A 17699-nucleotide genomic window follows, 5' to 3' on the forward strand; every position below is an offset into this window, starting at 1 on the left:
TACCTCGAAAACAAAGATTGGATCTGCTTTTTAAAAAAACATTCTTCTCTCAATTTTGTTACACCACAATCAATAACAAAGCTGTTGTGTCAGAAAAAAAGATATCAATGGTGTGATAATTCTGATGTAAGGGCAATAATATGCACACTTCAATTAACTTTAAATGCTTTTGCTTGAACTATGAGCTGGTCACAATTCTCAACTATACCCTTGAGTTACAAAGCACATGCATGAACAAATCAATTGCTAAGAATTACAGACCATAAAAATTCAACAACATCAAACCAATTTGCCAACAAACCAACATTTTATATGTGGGAGGCACAGAGCTTAAGAATTTTTGAGGTCATGCAGGGTTGATATTTATATAGAGTAGATAACACTTCAAAGTAAGGAAAGATTCAGGCTATAGGAATTAAGCATGTGGCATACTAGAAAACATCTGCTCATTTTATCCATAAGGAATTATGAAGCTGAGACACACTATTATAGCAGACCTGGTGCTGGCTCCAAATTATTGTGGTCCTGGGGCAGGATGCCCCGAGTAAGCCCATTTCCTTGCTCTATTCAGTGTCCTGTGTTGCTTCCTTCCAGGCCCAATTCCAGATGCTGACATTGGTGATTAAAACCCTAAATGACTTAGACCCCAAACATCTGGAAGACTGCCTCCTTTCCTACAGATCATCTCAGATGTTAAGGCCAGTAGAAGGAGAATTTTTAGTAGTTCATTTGCTCTCAGACACATGGGAGATAGCAGCCCTGAAAAGGGTCCTCTCTAAGATAGCCCTTAAATCGTGGAACTTCCTTGCCATGGCTGTGTGTCCACAATTTCTGTTGTGTAGCTCCTGCTATACACTGAAGAAGCACCTCTTTATCCTGGTTTTTGACACATTAGGTATTTTGGTTTGTAGGACTCACATCTTATTCTTTGTTTAACCTTCACAGTACTACTTTTGCTGGAGACTGTTTTACTGGTTCTTAATTGCATTAGACCAGCTGTCCCTCTGCAATATGAGACCAGCTGGTTGTTGCCATAATGCTGGGGCCACTGACTGCCCTCCTGCTTAAACCTCAGTGTGCATGTGTGTCAGTGGGATGTAGTGACTTTTCTCCCCCCTGGAGAGAGGAAGTAGGTGGAGCAGGCAACCATCCTGGTCATGGCCCACTGCAAAGTACATAGCAGACTAGTAATAGACTGACTGATATTTTCCCCAACTGTATAATAAATAATACATTATATACAATCTTGGCTTCAGTACATTAGCTTCGCACTAATAATATGATATATATTGTGATTTATTATGCTACACTACAAAGTGCTGCCTGTTTTCTGGCAGGCTTCCTATGCTTTTTAACATGAGTTCAGCCATGCCTTCAGCTTCTCCTGACACTGAAGTGTAGTAATAGAAAGAAAAATGCTCCTGCTACACAGCAGCAAAATATGTAGGAACCCTGCCAAATAAAAAAACCAAAAAGGGAATTGGACACCTTAGCAGAGGTTCTCTCCAAAAAGTCTTGTTAGGGAAGCAGTCTGAAATCACCATTTTATTATTTTATTCATGCTTTAAGATTATATTTAATTGAGCCACCTTACACAGAGCCATGGCACACTGCTCTTTTGACAACAGAGTAAACTCATTCTGTCCATCGTGACACCTATGCTTCCTCCCACTAAACCTTCACATTTTTCTTCGAAGTGGGATTACAGGCGCATAACACTTTGTTTTAAACAGACCCCATTATAGATCTAAATTGCTTTATGGAAGGCATGACTTTTTTTGCCTGTGCAAAATTTCAGGGGCAGTTTGCTTATCTCAGGCACTACTCCTCATTTGTCATCCTGCAGTGTTTAATACTAAAATAGGTAAATCCTATGTGTTTTATTGAGCTTTCAAGAGTTTGCTGTCTTCGGGATGGTTAATATTAAAAACCAACCCTACATGCTGCTGCACAACAATGTGCTGGAGAAAAATTACCTACAACCCAACAATTGGTGTATTGCTCCCTCATCAGCCTCTCTCCCAAGCAGCACTGTTTTCTGATCCCTTCAACCAACATTTACCTAATGCTGCATTTACACATTCCATAAATGTACCCCTGTATTTAAGCCATGCAAAACCAACAACCACCCCAGTTCTTCATATCTGACATAGAACAAACCAAAGAGATTCACGCATTTGTAGCTTGAGATCTTAGATGCCACAAACCAAGGTTGTTGCTTTTCATAGCATTTATCTTCCTCAGATAATTGTGATTTCTAAGCAGTTTAGCAGTGGAACATCTAGTTCCTTTCCTTTATTCTTTTTGGTGTAGTTGTATTGACATCATTCTTTAAAAACTAATAATAAAAAGTAAAGCTACTTTATGTTTGTCCACATAAACGAAACACTTTTCAAAATGGCATTTATTCTGTTTTGGCTTGAGAGGTGTTAGGACTGTCTTTGATTGCACATATATTAAAAGTATCGATGTACCTTTTGTGTCTTTCCACTTCAATGTTTACTTTTTCGGTGATGGAACAACTAACTCTCTGTTCCACCTAGAAGTGTCCCTTCCTCAATTTCTCCCCCTCTGTATTATGCACATTGCCATGACTACTAAACTAGACTTGCCAGACATTGCTAGACACAAGGCTGATGGACATTTGTGAATGACAGACTTTCAGAGTTAAACACAGCACAAACCAGAGCCTGGTGTCTAAAGCAATCCAGTATTTACAGCCAACTCTAAGCAAGCTTACAGTAAAAACAGAGTGAGTAAAAGGGAAAACAGTAATCACATAAACAAGGCAACACAAACACTTTGACAAACACATTTTAGTTGGCTTTTAATTAAAAATAATAATTAATTTCCTGATTTTTAAAATAAAAAACCCCAGGTAGTTTTGCTTGGCCATAATTTCGGCAGGACACGTGAGGCTAAAAACTGAAAGAGCAAGGGCAGAAGAAACAGCAGCTGACAGTCGTTTTTCAAACATTGTATTAAGCCTAAGGAAAATGCCACACTGTAGAATATCAGGCCAGGAGTGGGAAGGCCCAGGTTCAAATTGCTGTGAAGCTCACTGGAAGACCTTGAGCCAGTCAGTAACCCAGTATGCACATAAAGCTACACCAAACCATGACTTAGCATGGATAAGCAAATGTGCCAGCTCCTGGAACAATTATCATAGCTGCTGTGCTCCTCTCCCATGTCCTCCTCCTGCTGTGCTACCTGGTGCTAAGCTGTGTATAAGAAGGATGCAGGAGGTGATGCTAATTTCCTTGTCACTGCTCTCTCTGCTAGTTCACATGAAGATGCAAGTGAGCCAGAGGTGATAGGATGGCAGCAGCTGTGGGGCATTACAAAGATGCTCACAGCAGCTGCAGAAAAAGGCAGGATGCTGAAACATCAGGGAGAGGTCCCAGGCATAATTAAAGAGAGAAGATTTGAAGAGAGCATTTGAAGAGTTTATAGGATATGGAGAGGCTACAGAGCAATGAAAGTGAAACCAGGAGAGAAAGAGTTGGATTACCAGGAGGGATAAAAGTATATAGAAAGGAAGCAGGCCTCAGTTAGCAAGCCCCGTGGAGAGCCAGGGGGGAGAAAGGAAGAAGCGCAAAGGCAAGGAAAGAAACCACAACATGAGACTGTGGTTAGGGACTGTCGGGAAGAAGGTACAGGTCCTGCAATGAAAAAGGCATGTATGCACAACTGGCAAAGGTCCCTTCCGAGGTCTCCAACAGGAAGAGACAACCAGGTGCTCTAAGGATCTTTGGGTTTGTAGCTTGTGCTGCTTCAGACAAACCACAAGCAGTAAGCCAAGAACAAACCTTAGTTACAGATCATGGAGTGAGACAAACTATGTCTTAGCCCCTGGTAACACAGCAGCAGCTGCATTAGGAGAAGAGCACAGTGGCTGCGATCTTAGCTCTGGGAACTGGCCTGTTTGTTCATTCATGTTATGCCATGGTTTGGCTTGGTGTTACGTGTGAACTGGGTCCTGCATTTCAGTTTAATCTACCTAACAGGAAAGCTGTGAGGATAAAACTGGAGGAGGGGAAGAGAATTGTGTACTCTGTCTTGAGCTCCTTGGAGGAAAGGCAGAGGATACATTAATTATATAAACAGGCTCAGAGCATGTGGCTCTTAAAACCTTAAAACCTTGACTATATGTAACTGCATTTCTGTAATCTGTTCATTGTTTTAAAAAATAAACCAAGTGACTTTGGATCTTAATGGAGGTTTCAGTTGTGCACGCACATTCTCTCACTCTGCATATATTTTAAAGAGCAGTGCTGTTTATAGTCATAGCGCATTGTTTGATGCACTGTGGTTTATTGCAAAATGGCTCAAAGCAGCTATAAGCAACCTTCCAAATTTCTGCTTGTAAAAACTGACAACACTGAACGCCAGCCGATCTTTAATGTTCGGCATTCGCAGGATGTTGCTACGAAAGTCGCTGCCACATATATATATGTAACTTGCCTCAAGGAAAGAAAATGCTTAAAAGTTCCTTTTACTCTTCCCTGCAGTCCATGTGACATTTTCAATCTGGACATCCATAAATAGTAATGATGCGTGCAGAAAAAGAAAGCAAACCAGACATATCCCTCAAGAAAGAAGAGAGGTAATAGCATCAAAGAAAGCGAGAAAACTCACACTAGGGATCTTTTTGCTCTTGCCATCTTTAGTGGAAGTTCCATTCAGCTGCTCAATAAAACTGTAATGTGCTAATTGTTCAGGTCCATCCTCTCCATAATGGCCACAGAGACTGTGCTGGTATATATCCAAGATAGACATGGGCCTCCCCATAAAGGACTTTCTCACACTATTTTCTTCTTGCTCAGCTAAGGACAGATTTGAAATAAGAATAAAAAGCACACACGCTTTGTACATTTCTTTGAGAAAAAAGCCTACACACTGCTTGGCATGCTGTGTGTTTGTTCAATGTGAAAAATGGCGCAAGACAAGTGGAAACATTAGGGCTAAGGCTATAACATCCAAAATGATTCCCCATCCAATGTTATGAATGGCATGGTGTAATTTAAACTCACAAAAGCAAGGTGATTCTGGGTTACAATTCAAGCTAATGATTCATGCTTTTAAAAAAAAGAAAAAAGAAAAAGGAATAAAGAAAGGAAAGTATATGAGATAAGCGTTCCTATTTTAAATAGTAGGTAATTTCCTTGAAGTGAAATTGCTAATTTCACTTTAATTTAGTGTTTTGGGTGTTAGTTTAGCTTAAATCTCTATCTTAATCGTAGTGGCTCATCTGCCCTACATACCTTGAGGATATGCCTAGTTTCTAGTTTTAAACATTCTTTTCTTCCTGCCAATTACATTTTTAGTTGGTCATCTTGCTAATCTTAAATGCTTAAGTGAGGGAGGCAGAGAGAGAGAGAGACTGGCTGCTGAGTTGATACCTCATTTTTATGGCCATCATGAATTTCACTATCTACATTAAATAATGTGCTATTCTTACATATCAATTCTCTATTTACTGAAGAAGAAGAAAACCATTCAGTTTTAGCATTTAGAAATGAAATCTAGTAAAGTTGAATGAGAGTATTTTTAAAAACCTATTTAGGGGAAGGTCCTCTGGTTCCTGGGATGATGTCCTGAGGTCCAAAGGTTTTTTTTAATATCCCCCTCTCCATAAATAGAGGAGGAGAAACACAGCTGGAGCAGGAGGTCTAAACTCAGAGGCCTCCTTATTGCCAATGCGGAAACCTCCACATTGTTCTTCCTACATTCTTGCTGCTCCAGTGACCACGAGGGCAAAAGTAAGATTTCCTGATAGTGTGTTGGGGCTGCTGTCAATGTATACTATTTTCTGGGGGTTCTTTTTTTTGGGGGGGGGGAGACTGTTGATGAAAGGTTCCCTAAAAGAAAAGAAAAAACCCTGTACCTTCCACATACACACAGAGCTTCTTCCTTGGCATTGGCAACCCAGGTTCTGTCAACTCATCCACTCAATCACACACAAACCTCTCACCAAATCTAGTAGAATTGTTCTGCCCAAAGATTCATTTTTATAGATTTTAGTTTACCTAATTGTGCAAGTTCCATTCATATATTAGTAAGTAGGTTTAAATCTTGAATTTCTGCTTGGGAGAGTAGACATTATCTGGCCCAGCTCGAAGATTATGCAGCCTGGACCTAACCATTAGTATTTTTTTCTTTTCTTTTAAAAGCTGTTTCCACTAAATTCAGTGAGACCTGCTGGTAAGTATGTTTAGTATAGCAGACTCCTGATGTACCATGTCTTCCCAAATGTGTTAAAATACTACCAAGCAACAAGGATTATGGTTACTATGAAGACAAAGACATACATTTTGGTCAGAGACAAGAGTCTGTCACTACAGGCCTGATTCGCTGATCTGCTGAAACACAGTAATCTCTAAACGAGTCACCATATGTGCCTAACCTTCCATGCACTTATTACAGCTGTCAATCACAACAGCTGCACCAGGCACTCCTGGCCCTTCCAGCCCCCTCTTTGCCCCACACAACAAGCAACGAGAGCCATCTGGCCACCAAGGCCCAAGCACCCTCCCAGCAGTTGCTCATTTTAATTTCAGCCATCAGAGAAGGAAAAGGGAAGTGGTGCTTTGAGGCTGTTTTGTTTTCTTTTTCTCTGGCTTGGCTGCTTGTTCCTGCTCATAATTGCAGAGGCTGGTAGCTGAGCTAGAGAGAGAAAAGGGAATGGGGGGGGGGGAGGGAGAGAGAGAGAACAGCCCAGCAGCCTAATTTCCTTCTTCCGCTCTGGTTGATGGAATGAAAGTGAGGTGCTGCCAAGGAAGGTGAGTGACCAGAGGCAGCAGCAACAGCTTCTGAGCTTGCAGCAAAGCACTATAATTTTTGACTGGGAGCTTGAAGGGATATTGCAGGAAGATTCAAATGTAGGTGGCATGAAAGATGCCCACAGAATTATTCCCATCCAAATATCTCTTTTGGGTTTACTAAAATATCATTTGCAGAGCAACAATGTGATGATGTTAGCCAGCCATTCTCCTTAAAAACAACGGAGTCTTGGGGCACCTGAAAGATCATGGTGCTACAAAACTATTTTGTCGCTTTTGCTTCAACACACTAATATGGCTACTGCTCTGGAAACCATTTTTATGTGTTGTTTTTTACTGGAGTATTTCAGGATTTTCTTCAGACTCTTGTGCATTTGCAGTCTGCTGCAAGTTTTCAGTTCATGTCTCTCTCCTCCCCCCCTCCACCAATTATGGGGTAATAATGTGCACAAGCGTGTATGTGCATTGATTAAATCACAGCACAAATAAGGAGCACGGCTTCAATCACACAGTCACTTCAGCATTTATTTATTTTTGCACTGCAATTTAATGAATGTATAGAGATGCTTTAACAGAGGAAGGAAATCATATCAGATAACCATTCCTTTTTGCACCTTGTTTAAAATAATGTACATGTGCACATCAGTAACATGTACTGGATGTTTTGGATAATAGGCAAATTAATTTTAGAGACTTTACAATTTAAACTAGAAAATCACACAGCAGAGCTAGCCTGCAGATAGTTGTTCATTGTTACATAAACTTGTATTAGGGATGGCATTTGCACCCCTACTCTGCCTGAAAGCACTCCGAACCATTTGAATGTTCAGCTGCAGCACTCTCTGACACCTCTACCTCCTCCTTACCCTTGGCCATAAAACCTCCCAAAAGCTTACATAGAGCAAGTTGGGGGTGGCAGCTGTGGGAAGGCCCTTCACTGCTTGTAATGTCATCTTTTCTGCTGAGTCCCTGAGAACTGACCATGAATCCTAGGATCACTGGCAAAATATGGTAAGGTGCTGGGGTTTTTTTAAGTGTGGAAGGGGGCTAAGAAGCAGGCACTCCAGCAGGGTCTCATGTCTGCTCTCAAGAAATTCAAGCAGGTTTATTTGCATAGTAATAGTTGATACATTGAATTCCCAACCAACCCTAACTTGCACTCATTATAAAATGAACTTTAAAAAGCTCCGATTGGCTCTGGTGTATATACAAGAATGCTTGGGGGTATGAATATATGTTGAGTAGCAAGTTTTGACTTGATGCACCATGGGTGGTGTGTGTGTGTGTGTGTGTGTGTGTGTGAGAGAGAGAGAGAGAGAGAGAGAGAGAGAGAGAGAGAGAGAGAGAGACCTGTGTTGGTTTAGAACTGGTAGTAACACAGCAACCTAAAGATAGAGCTATAAAACCAGGAAGTCCCAGGTTTTCCTTTCGTCAAGGTCTTAGGAAAGCCCCCCCCCCCCTCTCTCTCTCTCTCTCTCTCTCTCTCTCTCTCTCTCTCTCTCAAATAGCCTCCAATCTGAAAATATGAGGTTAATACTGATCTATCTTACAGCGTTGTTGTAGTAACTACAAGACAATCTGAGTGAAGCGCTTTGACCACTCAAAAGCTTTCTGTATGGTCTATCCATCCATTCACCCATCCATCCTTAAATTGATTCTGGCATCAGCAAGATGCTGTATAGTAAAAAGTCTTGATCCCAGCATCTGGGTTGAAGGGTGTGTGTGTACCACTATGGACTGTTCACACCTTAGAATCCCCTGCCTGAAGGAGCACTGAATAGAGATCCATATCTGCAGTCGGTGCATGTTGAACATCACAATATTTGCAAATACGTTGCTATTTCTCAAATGAGAAATAGAATATTGATTCTGGAAACATTTCAGGAGTCATTAAGTCACTGCAGAATCTCAAAAAGAGACTGCAGTTGTTTTAGCTATAAGGTAAAATAATTATTCCTCATTTCCTTTCTTCTCAAAACAGTCTTCCTTTGATCAGATCTATTCACTACAGTTTAGTCTGCAATCTGCATATCACTGAAGTTCTGTATATATCCCTGGGTTAGTCACAGAACTTAAACAATTTCCTGTAATAGTACTTGCTCAACCATGCTTTCTTCTGCCCACTCCACAGACTCTGGGACCTGTCTCTGGAACAATTAAAAGCAGTAAGCAATGAGGTGACATGGTGACTAGGAGAAAATACCCTACTGTTAGGGAACCTTGGGCCAAATGTGACCTTCTATGTTTCTTTATTTGGCCCTTGGGACTCTGCTCATCCCACACACCCTCCCCAGCCAACACTGGCCCTGCCGCATACCCTCCTTGGCCTAGGTGGAGTGCATTCTTAAACTCTTGTTTGTCTGATGGAAGACTGACAGGAGTGTGAGATTGGGTGTAAAACTAGCCTAATGTTCAAAGGTAAAGTTTCTATTTGCTGCTGTGCCCACTTTTGCCTCTGGCCCCACTCACCACTGCAATATAGCCCCCCAGAAGGTGTCCAAAAGAGAATACGGCCCTTGGCTTGAAAAAGGTTTCCCAGACCTACCGTGTGCAATCTGCTGTCCTCATGAACTTTTACATTAAAGGAAAAAGGAAAATGACACAATCGGCAGCTTTGCTGGATCTGGATCAAATTTCGTTCTCATACTCATACTCTGGGATGGATTTGTAGTCAATGCCTGCACACTGCATATCAGGGATGAACTGGATGATGAACTGGGGGTTCTCAAGATGTTGCTGTTCAGTCCCAGCCAGTATGGCTGATGGTCAGTTGAACATAAACTGATGGGAGTTATAGTCCAACAAGCTCCCCACTCACCCCTGATCTACATTTTAATCTCACCTTTGCACTAAAAAAGAGGATAAAATCCTACATTCTTTAAAACTGTATGCATATCTGTCTACCACTTGTTCTAGTAGCACATTTCTAGAGAGACAGCAAATTCACCAAAATATCACACTGATTCTTTTTGTCCTAATTTTAGTAACAATCAACAGGTATTAACTGAAATGGAATGGGTGAGGATAAAATTGGTTATTTGTGAGGGGAGACCAGAAACAGCTTTAACTGTATGTAGCAGTGTGAGCTACATAACATGGAGGTGAGGAAATTAACTTCATGGCTCATTGGGTTATTTTAAACTACCTACAAATGCAATACATATAAATACAAAGAGATATATTATTGAAGCTATAATCCAACTGAAGACGTTTTTAGTTTCAGCACAGGGATTTACAACTAAAAAAGTTATAGTTTAGCTTTTAGTGTCAAACATAGCATAAGAGGCAAAAATTGATGTACATATACAATAAAAAGCACATAATGGAAAATGAGATTTGGAAAGAGATGAGAAAACGTAGACATAGTGCAAGCAAAACACAAACAGCTGCCATGACAAAGGTGGGATCAATACATCCCTGTGTACAAATTTTAAATTACCTTGCTTGTTGTTTTTCATTAAATCTACCAACTTTTCCCCTCCGGTTCCAAAATCGTTTGTTTCGTACTCCAGCTCTGTTTCGGTATCACTGCTACTGCTAGCAGAGTAAGTGCACACTCTCAGCGCCCTGTCCTGTACACAGCAACATTAAAGGACAAATCCATGACTCAGAAGAAAAAAACATTACACTGAATACAAAGGATCTGAAGTGCAGCACAATAGGCAAGCCATTTCGTCTCTCTTCAGTCTAGCCTATTTATTTAGCTGCTGCAATTTGGCATTGATTATGTAATTAAATGTCACAAATCTCTGAAAACAGATTTCATCCTCCAGCAAGTATTGTCCAGGCATAATCTATGTTCACAGTCCCTATTTTCAAGAAATCCAGCCTGGGTATATGCATAGATTCTTCTCAGGTTTATGTCATAACAAAGCATTTGAGAAAAGGTGATCTATGAGTGGTGACAAACAAGAATTCAGACTGGAACATTTACCTGCCATTACATTTGAGGACTGAGCAAGGCATTGTCTCAGCAAATAAATATCCTCCAACCTGCGTTTCCCAGCATCAATCCCTGGCATCTCTAGGTGGAAGTGCTAGATAGACCAACAGCCAGACTCAGTATAGAATGCAACTTCCTATGTTCCTAACAGGAATATGGGAGAATGGAGATACTGATGGATGAAAATCAGTGGGCAAGGGGAAAAAATTGCATTAAATTAAATTAATTTGGTTTGATCTGCAATAATTTGGAAAATAAAGAAAAATAATTTGAAAAAAGAGAAAAGTTTGGTGTGGGGGCTTCATCTCTTAAGGAGCCATGTTATAAGCTCTTATGTCACATATACCTCCTCTGTAAACTTATTGTTGTCCTAATAATAACAATTACCATTTATTTATACAGTCTGCAAATTAAAGGGTAAAACACACAAAGTTTATTATTAATTACGAATACTCACAATGCATCATTAGATGGAAGGTGATAATTGAATATGAAGTTATTTCTGTTAGGTTGTTAGACTAATATTACACAAGGTACTTAGCAATTTGGTTACTTTACTACTCTTCCTGGTACCCAAAATCTAACATTTGCAGTGGTTGATACTCGCTTCCCATTGGTGGCCTGGGCCAGTCACACTCATGAGAAAATGGAACACAGTAAACTGCTTTATACCAACTCAGACCATTGGTTCTTCTAACTCAGTACTGTCTACTCTGACTGGATGTGGCTTTCCAGGGTTCAGGCAGGAGTCTTTCCCAGTTCTACCTGGAGATGCTGGGGAATTCAAGCTTGGACATTCTGTATGCAAAGCATGTGTTCTACCTACTTCACATGTAGGTAGAGCAAAATGAAACCACTGTCTGTTGCCTGAGCTACTTAAAGGAAATTATATATGTGTCCGGTTTGCCTCTTTCATTTGTACCTTGGCTTTAATAGCTTTTTTGCTGCTCCAATCCGGAAACATCTTGTTGCCACATTTTTCTTTTTCTGAATGCTTTAATGATACAGAAGTCAGAGAACTCTCTTCTTGTCCACTTTTTTTCACAGGGCTCGTTATTCCTGGGTAAGAGAAAGTAGCAGCAAAAGATTTTGAACATCAGAGTGTGAAAAATAGCGTTTGATTCCATTTCCATGAAAGGGTCAAGTTCTTTCACTTGATCCACCCTGAATGCACTGCGCTTCTACAAAGAAGAGTTTTGCTTAATGTGTTAGGAAAGCAATATCTGAAATGGTTACCCAGTAAATGGGGAAGAGACATCCACTGGACAGAAGAGGAAAAGGAGAAATGAATCTCCAGAACCACATCCCTTAAATAGCCCAGAAAACATTTCTGAACCTCTACTGGATTTGGTTTTCATGTACACATATTTTTTTTAATTAAATTTTAAATTTTATTTATTTATTTTGCACTAATGAGGAATAGTTTGTGCAACATATCGCACACAAGCCCCATCTCACACAGGTCCCAATTATGATTCCAGTAAAATGGATATGCACTTCCATGTAAATAACTCATGAGTAAATAACATGGCTGGTGCAACCAGGCACTGGGTGGACAGTTCAATGCCACCCCTTGTCTTTGTGACATGAAGGGTTCAGAAACCGTTCTTTCCATTTCCCACAGCTTCTTTCAGTTCCCAATGTGTTTGGGTGGCAGGAAGGGTAAATACAGATAGACCTAGATCAGGAGTAGGGTACCTGTGGTCCTCCATATGTTGTTGGACTATGATTTCCATCATCCCTGACCATGGGCCAATAATTTAAACTGGCAGACTTTAAGAAAAATATCTCAGCACAAATGCTTTCAGCCAACTCATTTCTTTCTTTCTTTTTGAAACAGTATTGTGTAGAACAAACATGCAAGTAAATCCACTGTGTTTTGTAGAATTCACTGATAATTGCTGTGTGTGTGTATGAGAGAGGGGGAGGCAGGAGATGGGGAAGATGGGTCAGATGATAAAATTTGAGAATGGGAAAGTTGACCTCCCAATCTGCTATATACTACTTTTTTACATTCCTTCAAGACAATTTAATTAAGAAACAAACCCTGGAAGCCTGGTGCAGTGAATATTAGCATTAAGTTCAGGACAATCTTATTGCTACTGACTTCTTATGAAGCAATTCAGTGCTTGCAGTTTCTATTCAATTTGTTATAATGACAGTGTTTAATCATGAAGTCTACTGCATAGCACACTGCTGAATTGAGGTCACACATGTAGCTATCCAAGCATGTAGCATATAATCTATAACTAAGATTTCTCTTCTGAATCTCCCTTAGTTGTGCTATTAATTAACAATACACTTTTTAACACACGCACACACACACATACACACACACACACACACACACACACTAACGTGAATTAAAAATATATTTTCTTTTGCTTTGATTTGAAATGAGCAGGGGAGTTTCCAATGAAGGGTGTATAATTTGTGTGTTTGCATTCCATTATAACTACGGTGCAAAACTGCACTGGGAATATTGCTAAATCAACTAAATTCCAACATGTTTAATTAGAATACTTCACATAAACTCACAAGAATCTTTAATGCTGCCTATTTACTCCTTTGCTCAATTTAAATATTGACACATTAGCAAAACATTATTTGGTACACTTGCCATAGACTTCAGCCAAATCTCTAATTCTCACATGGATGTGGGGGGGGGGGGTAAGAGAGAGAGAGCCAGTGTGGTGTAGTGGTTAAGAGCGGTAGTCTCATAATCTGGGGAACCAGGTTCGTGTCTCCGCTCCTCCACATGCAGCTGCTGGGTGACCTTGGGCTAGTCACACTTCTTTGAAGTCTCTCAGCCCCACTCACCTCACAGAGTGTTTGTTGTGGGGGAGGAAGGGAAAGGAGAATGTTAGCCGCTTTGAGACTCCTTAAAGGGAGTGAAAGGCGGGATATCAAATCCAAACTCTTCTTCTTCTTCTTCTTCTAGAGAGTGATTCTGCTTCATAGTCATGCAGGCTAAACATATTACGGTAGTCCTTTTGCATGAGCCCCCCCCCCCCCGCTACCTCTCCTTTATGAAGCACTTAGAAAGCCTGATTCAGAACTTAGCCGAGTTGAAGTTAACAAAATCTAAGCAGACTCATTTTATTCCCATCTAATGGAAGACTAAGTGGGTGAGTCCTGGTCCCAACATGGAGGCAGGGACATGGAGGCAGAGACAGCCAAATGTCTCACAGGTTACATCAACTACCATGTTTAAACAGGCTGGCAAGGCCAGCTTCACCATCTTGTCATTTGCCTGAGGCAGCAAAATGTCTTGGGCTGGTCCTACCAGTGGAGATAAGTTTTTTGGTCCAGATCTTCAAATGATCCACAGAATACAGAATGTATAGGTCTTGTCCTATATGTCTATATAATTGCTTGGCTTTGGACTTGTAACTGTCATCCTTGCATAGATCTGGGTGTTCTTTACATGCTGCAGGATTGGATGACTGTCTTTCAAGATTTCTCAATTTAACTTTAAATATTGTTTTATTAACAATAACAATTAATAAAATTATGGCCTCAGTTAATGTTCAAATAATGGGTTGGTACCTTGATTTTGGGTTCCTAAAGATAATAATTATATTGGATCAACCCCAAGGTGCTTCAAATTACCTTGGGGTCGTGGATTAAGCAATGCTAGCCTTATCTAATTCACTATCACAAGCCTTTACTTTCCCCATTTGACTAATCACTAATGCATCTCTAACAGAAGTCACATGGCTAATGTATAGAAAAGATGGGATTTTGACACATGGTTCTCATAAGGCAGAACATAATACAGCTGATCATTAATAAAATACATTAATTCTAGAGAGACTGGGGAAAGATATACCGTACATGAGAAAGCTGATAATCTACCATCTTTTTCCGTGTATAACATGCCCCCGTGTATAAGATGACCCCTATTTTGGGGGGCTACATATTAAGAAAATGGGGTGAGATTGCCCAGAGTTGTTGAGCTTTTTTAAGGGGGGTATTACGGAAAATCACTCAACCACCTGCCCTACGCTATCACTCACATGCGTCACAAAAGCCACCTATCGTCTGTCCCACCGCCAGCAGAGGCCGCCAATTGCCCGCCCTATTGCTGCAACAACAGCAAATCAACACCAGCCCTTGCTGCAGCCACCAATACCACACCACTGGTTTTAGGCTCCTATGCGTCTGGAGTGTTGAGGAAAGGGTGGGATTATCCATGCATGAAAATGCAGCATGGTTGATAGGCATGGCTTAGTGTTCCCACAGTCACTGCCTCCTCCATGAGCTACCCAAAGCTGCCACTGCTTAGTAAAAGCATGAAGGGAAGAAAAGGGAATGTTAGTACTCTCTGCCCTAAATGTATCTACTAAGCTGGTTCCCTAGGGCTGGCTTTCCACAGGAATGCTGGAGTGCTGAACAGAGGAGGAAGCATGAGGAATGTGTTGAGAATGGCCTGCAGGCAACCATGAGGGTGGGGAGTCTAGCCTTGAGCATCTTGGCCTGTATTTCATTCAGAAGCCACTTTGAAGGACCATCAGGGCAACATTGGAATAGATTTCTCCCTCCTTCTCTAGCCCTCAGTTCTTAAATTAAGCTGCTATCTCCGTAATCACAACAGTGCCTTGAATGAAGTTCTGAAAGTCAGGGATATGGTAAGCATTCAGGCAAACCACTGTTGGTACTGAGGAATGCAGGGGAGTAGGAGGAAATAGACAAATAGCAACAAAGACAAGCGCTGCTGTGCTTCAAGCATTCATTCTAAAGGTATCTTTTCAGCCCCGAACCCCATACATAATGCAACAAATGAATAGCTTTATGCATTAGGAACTATACTGAGTTGAGATACATATAATAAAAAGTACTCCGAAGAACAACAAATGGAAGATTTGGGGACTTGGTAGGCCACTTCTATTCCATGTTGTTACTGATTTATATGTTTTATATATAAGGGCACATGCTCCCTAGCTGGATTTCCAGCATTTTGTGCTCCTTGTATAGTGATGTATCCCTGTGTTGTACTCATATTTATCAAAAACTTACATTTATTGTTACATTTATTCAAGCTTTATGTTTATTTCACGGTTAGCAATTGCTCGTTTGACCAGGGGAGCAACCACTATCTAACACTATGTCGTAAGTATGTACCCCTGGACAATGTCTGAAAACTGTACTGTCCACTAGTATCTCTGCACATGATTTTGAAGTGTCATTGCCATGCTACACTTTTCTGGAGTCAATAAGGTAAGCACATCCATGCTTTACAAAATATACCTCTATTCTAAACCACCCTAACAGTGCCATGAATTAAACAGGACTCTCAACAACGACACTTAACAAGCAGTCGGTGTCTTAATATAAGCTAAGCATGACACAGCTTGCATCCCTTGTAAGTAGCCAGCCTGATTATGATAAAATGTCTATTATATTGCATGAAAGGTTTGGACACATCAAGCTGGATAATGTTAGTTGCACTTAGGTTCCATTTAAATCTATGTAAAAAGATACCAGGACTTAAATACCACTAAAGTTCAACTAACTTAATAGGGATTCAACCCATGCTGATCAACAAGAGGGCAGCTGTCCATTAATCCCTGGGTGGGACTGTGGTGTATTAACTTTGAAAATGTAAACATCATATTACAGGAGTAATCATGGGGACCTGTCCTTTCATTGGAAGAAAATTTCATTCCAACATTCATCAGAAGTCACCACATTCTATTAGCAAAGCAACTGCTGTTTAACTTTCACAATACTATCATATCTATATTTAAAGAAAATTTAGGAAGCAAAAGTTGTGACATTTTTGAAGCCTCTTGGACTTGTTTTTGGTAAACATTCCTGGTGTATGCTTTAAATTTATCACTGGGCTGCTTATAGACATGGTGTGTCATACAGCAATTTTTTTATAGATTAGTATTTTATTTAACAAGATTTCCATGTCAGTGCAGTCTCCAGCTTGTTAACCTTCTTCAGTGACTTGAAGAGTCTTTTCAGCTGTACATTTCATATGTCTTTCATCCAATGTCATTAGTACAGGTCTCCACTAATGGGAACAGGCACCAGGGCACAAAAGATCTAATTTCCAGTACAACTGTCATTTTACCTGCAGAAGCTGGCTTTGGAAGGCGACTCTGAAAAGTCTGTACACCCTTAGCAGTCATGGCAGGATCTGATGTTGAATGTGTTATTATGCTCTCCACAGATCCCTGGTCCTTATTAGCTGTTGAAGGCACTTCTCGCTCAAGGGTTTTGGCTTTCTCAGAAGAAGCCAGAGGGAAAGCTTGAGCAGGTGATATGAAAACGTCAGCTTCTAAATCCAGTTCTTGTTTAGAAACGTGTCGTCCAGTCGAGCGGTTTCCTGAGTCCGGAAGAGGGAAGGTTCCTATCCCACTGTCCAGCGTCCTCATTTGGCAGCAGGATTCTAAGAAAGAGGAATACAGTGTAATTTGGGGAACCTGACAAAAACTACAAAAAAAGAGGACACCTTGAAGAAACAACTTTTGTGCAGCGGTGGGAAAACGGCTTCACCCACAAAGGGCATCAGGTTCAGCCTCTAGCATCTCTAGCTAAAACATTGGAAAGCTTAGAGGCCCACTGTTGGTCATAATGTACAATATTGGTCTAGAACAGACCCAGTGGATCGTAGGTTGAAACATATTTGGTACCAAAGAAGTACTATGCTTATGGTAATGGGGTCCTTCCAGTATTTTGGCGTAGATTGTTTTTTCATGAGTAAGAAAAAAGTGCTGTTTCTTGACTGAAATAAAATACTCAGCACAGAATTAATCATAGCTGCATGACTAACTTGTGTCTGTTTGATTAGGAGACATACATTATAAAAGGCCCAATTCATAATCTTCTTAAGCAAAGTGCTTAAGTATGCAATTGAATTCAGTTTAATCAGGAGCATTTGTACACAAAGCTCAAAGAATAACACAGTTGGTAAGATGATACCTTTTGTTACAACTGTTTTTTTCTAGGGGGACTTTCATCAC

At 40.5% G+C, this 17699-nt stretch overlaps 1 protein-coding gene across 10 annotated transcripts in view; it reads right to left on the reverse strand.

Moving 5' to 3' along the window:
- Window positions 1-17699, reverse strand: part of NCKAP5 (NCK associated protein 5) — a 548005-nt gene that overhangs the window by 42043 nt on the left and 488263 nt on the right. For 9 of the 10 annotated variants that reach the window (XM_081199370.1, XM_081199369.1, XM_081199372.1 and 6 more), the window contains 4 exons: window positions 16808-17125; window positions 11648-11784; window positions 10222-10354; window positions 4639-4826 (listed from right to left, as the gene is read on the reverse strand). In XM_081199370.1, the coding sequence (XP_081055496.1) occupies window positions 4639-4826; window positions 10222-10354; window positions 11648-11784; window positions 16808-17125 (776 nt within the window). The remainder of the gene's footprint in view (window positions 1-4638; window positions 4827-10221; window positions 10355-11647; window positions 11785-16807; window positions 17126-17699) is intronic. The other variant, XM_081199376.1, reaches the window with a different exon arrangement.

This window comes from Podarcis bocagei, assembly GCF_964188305.1.
Source record: "Podarcis bocagei genome assembly, chromosome: 1".
In the NCBI taxonomy this organism is placed as follows: Eukaryota; Metazoa; Chordata; class Lepidosauria; order Squamata; family Lacertidae; genus Podarcis; species Podarcis bocagei.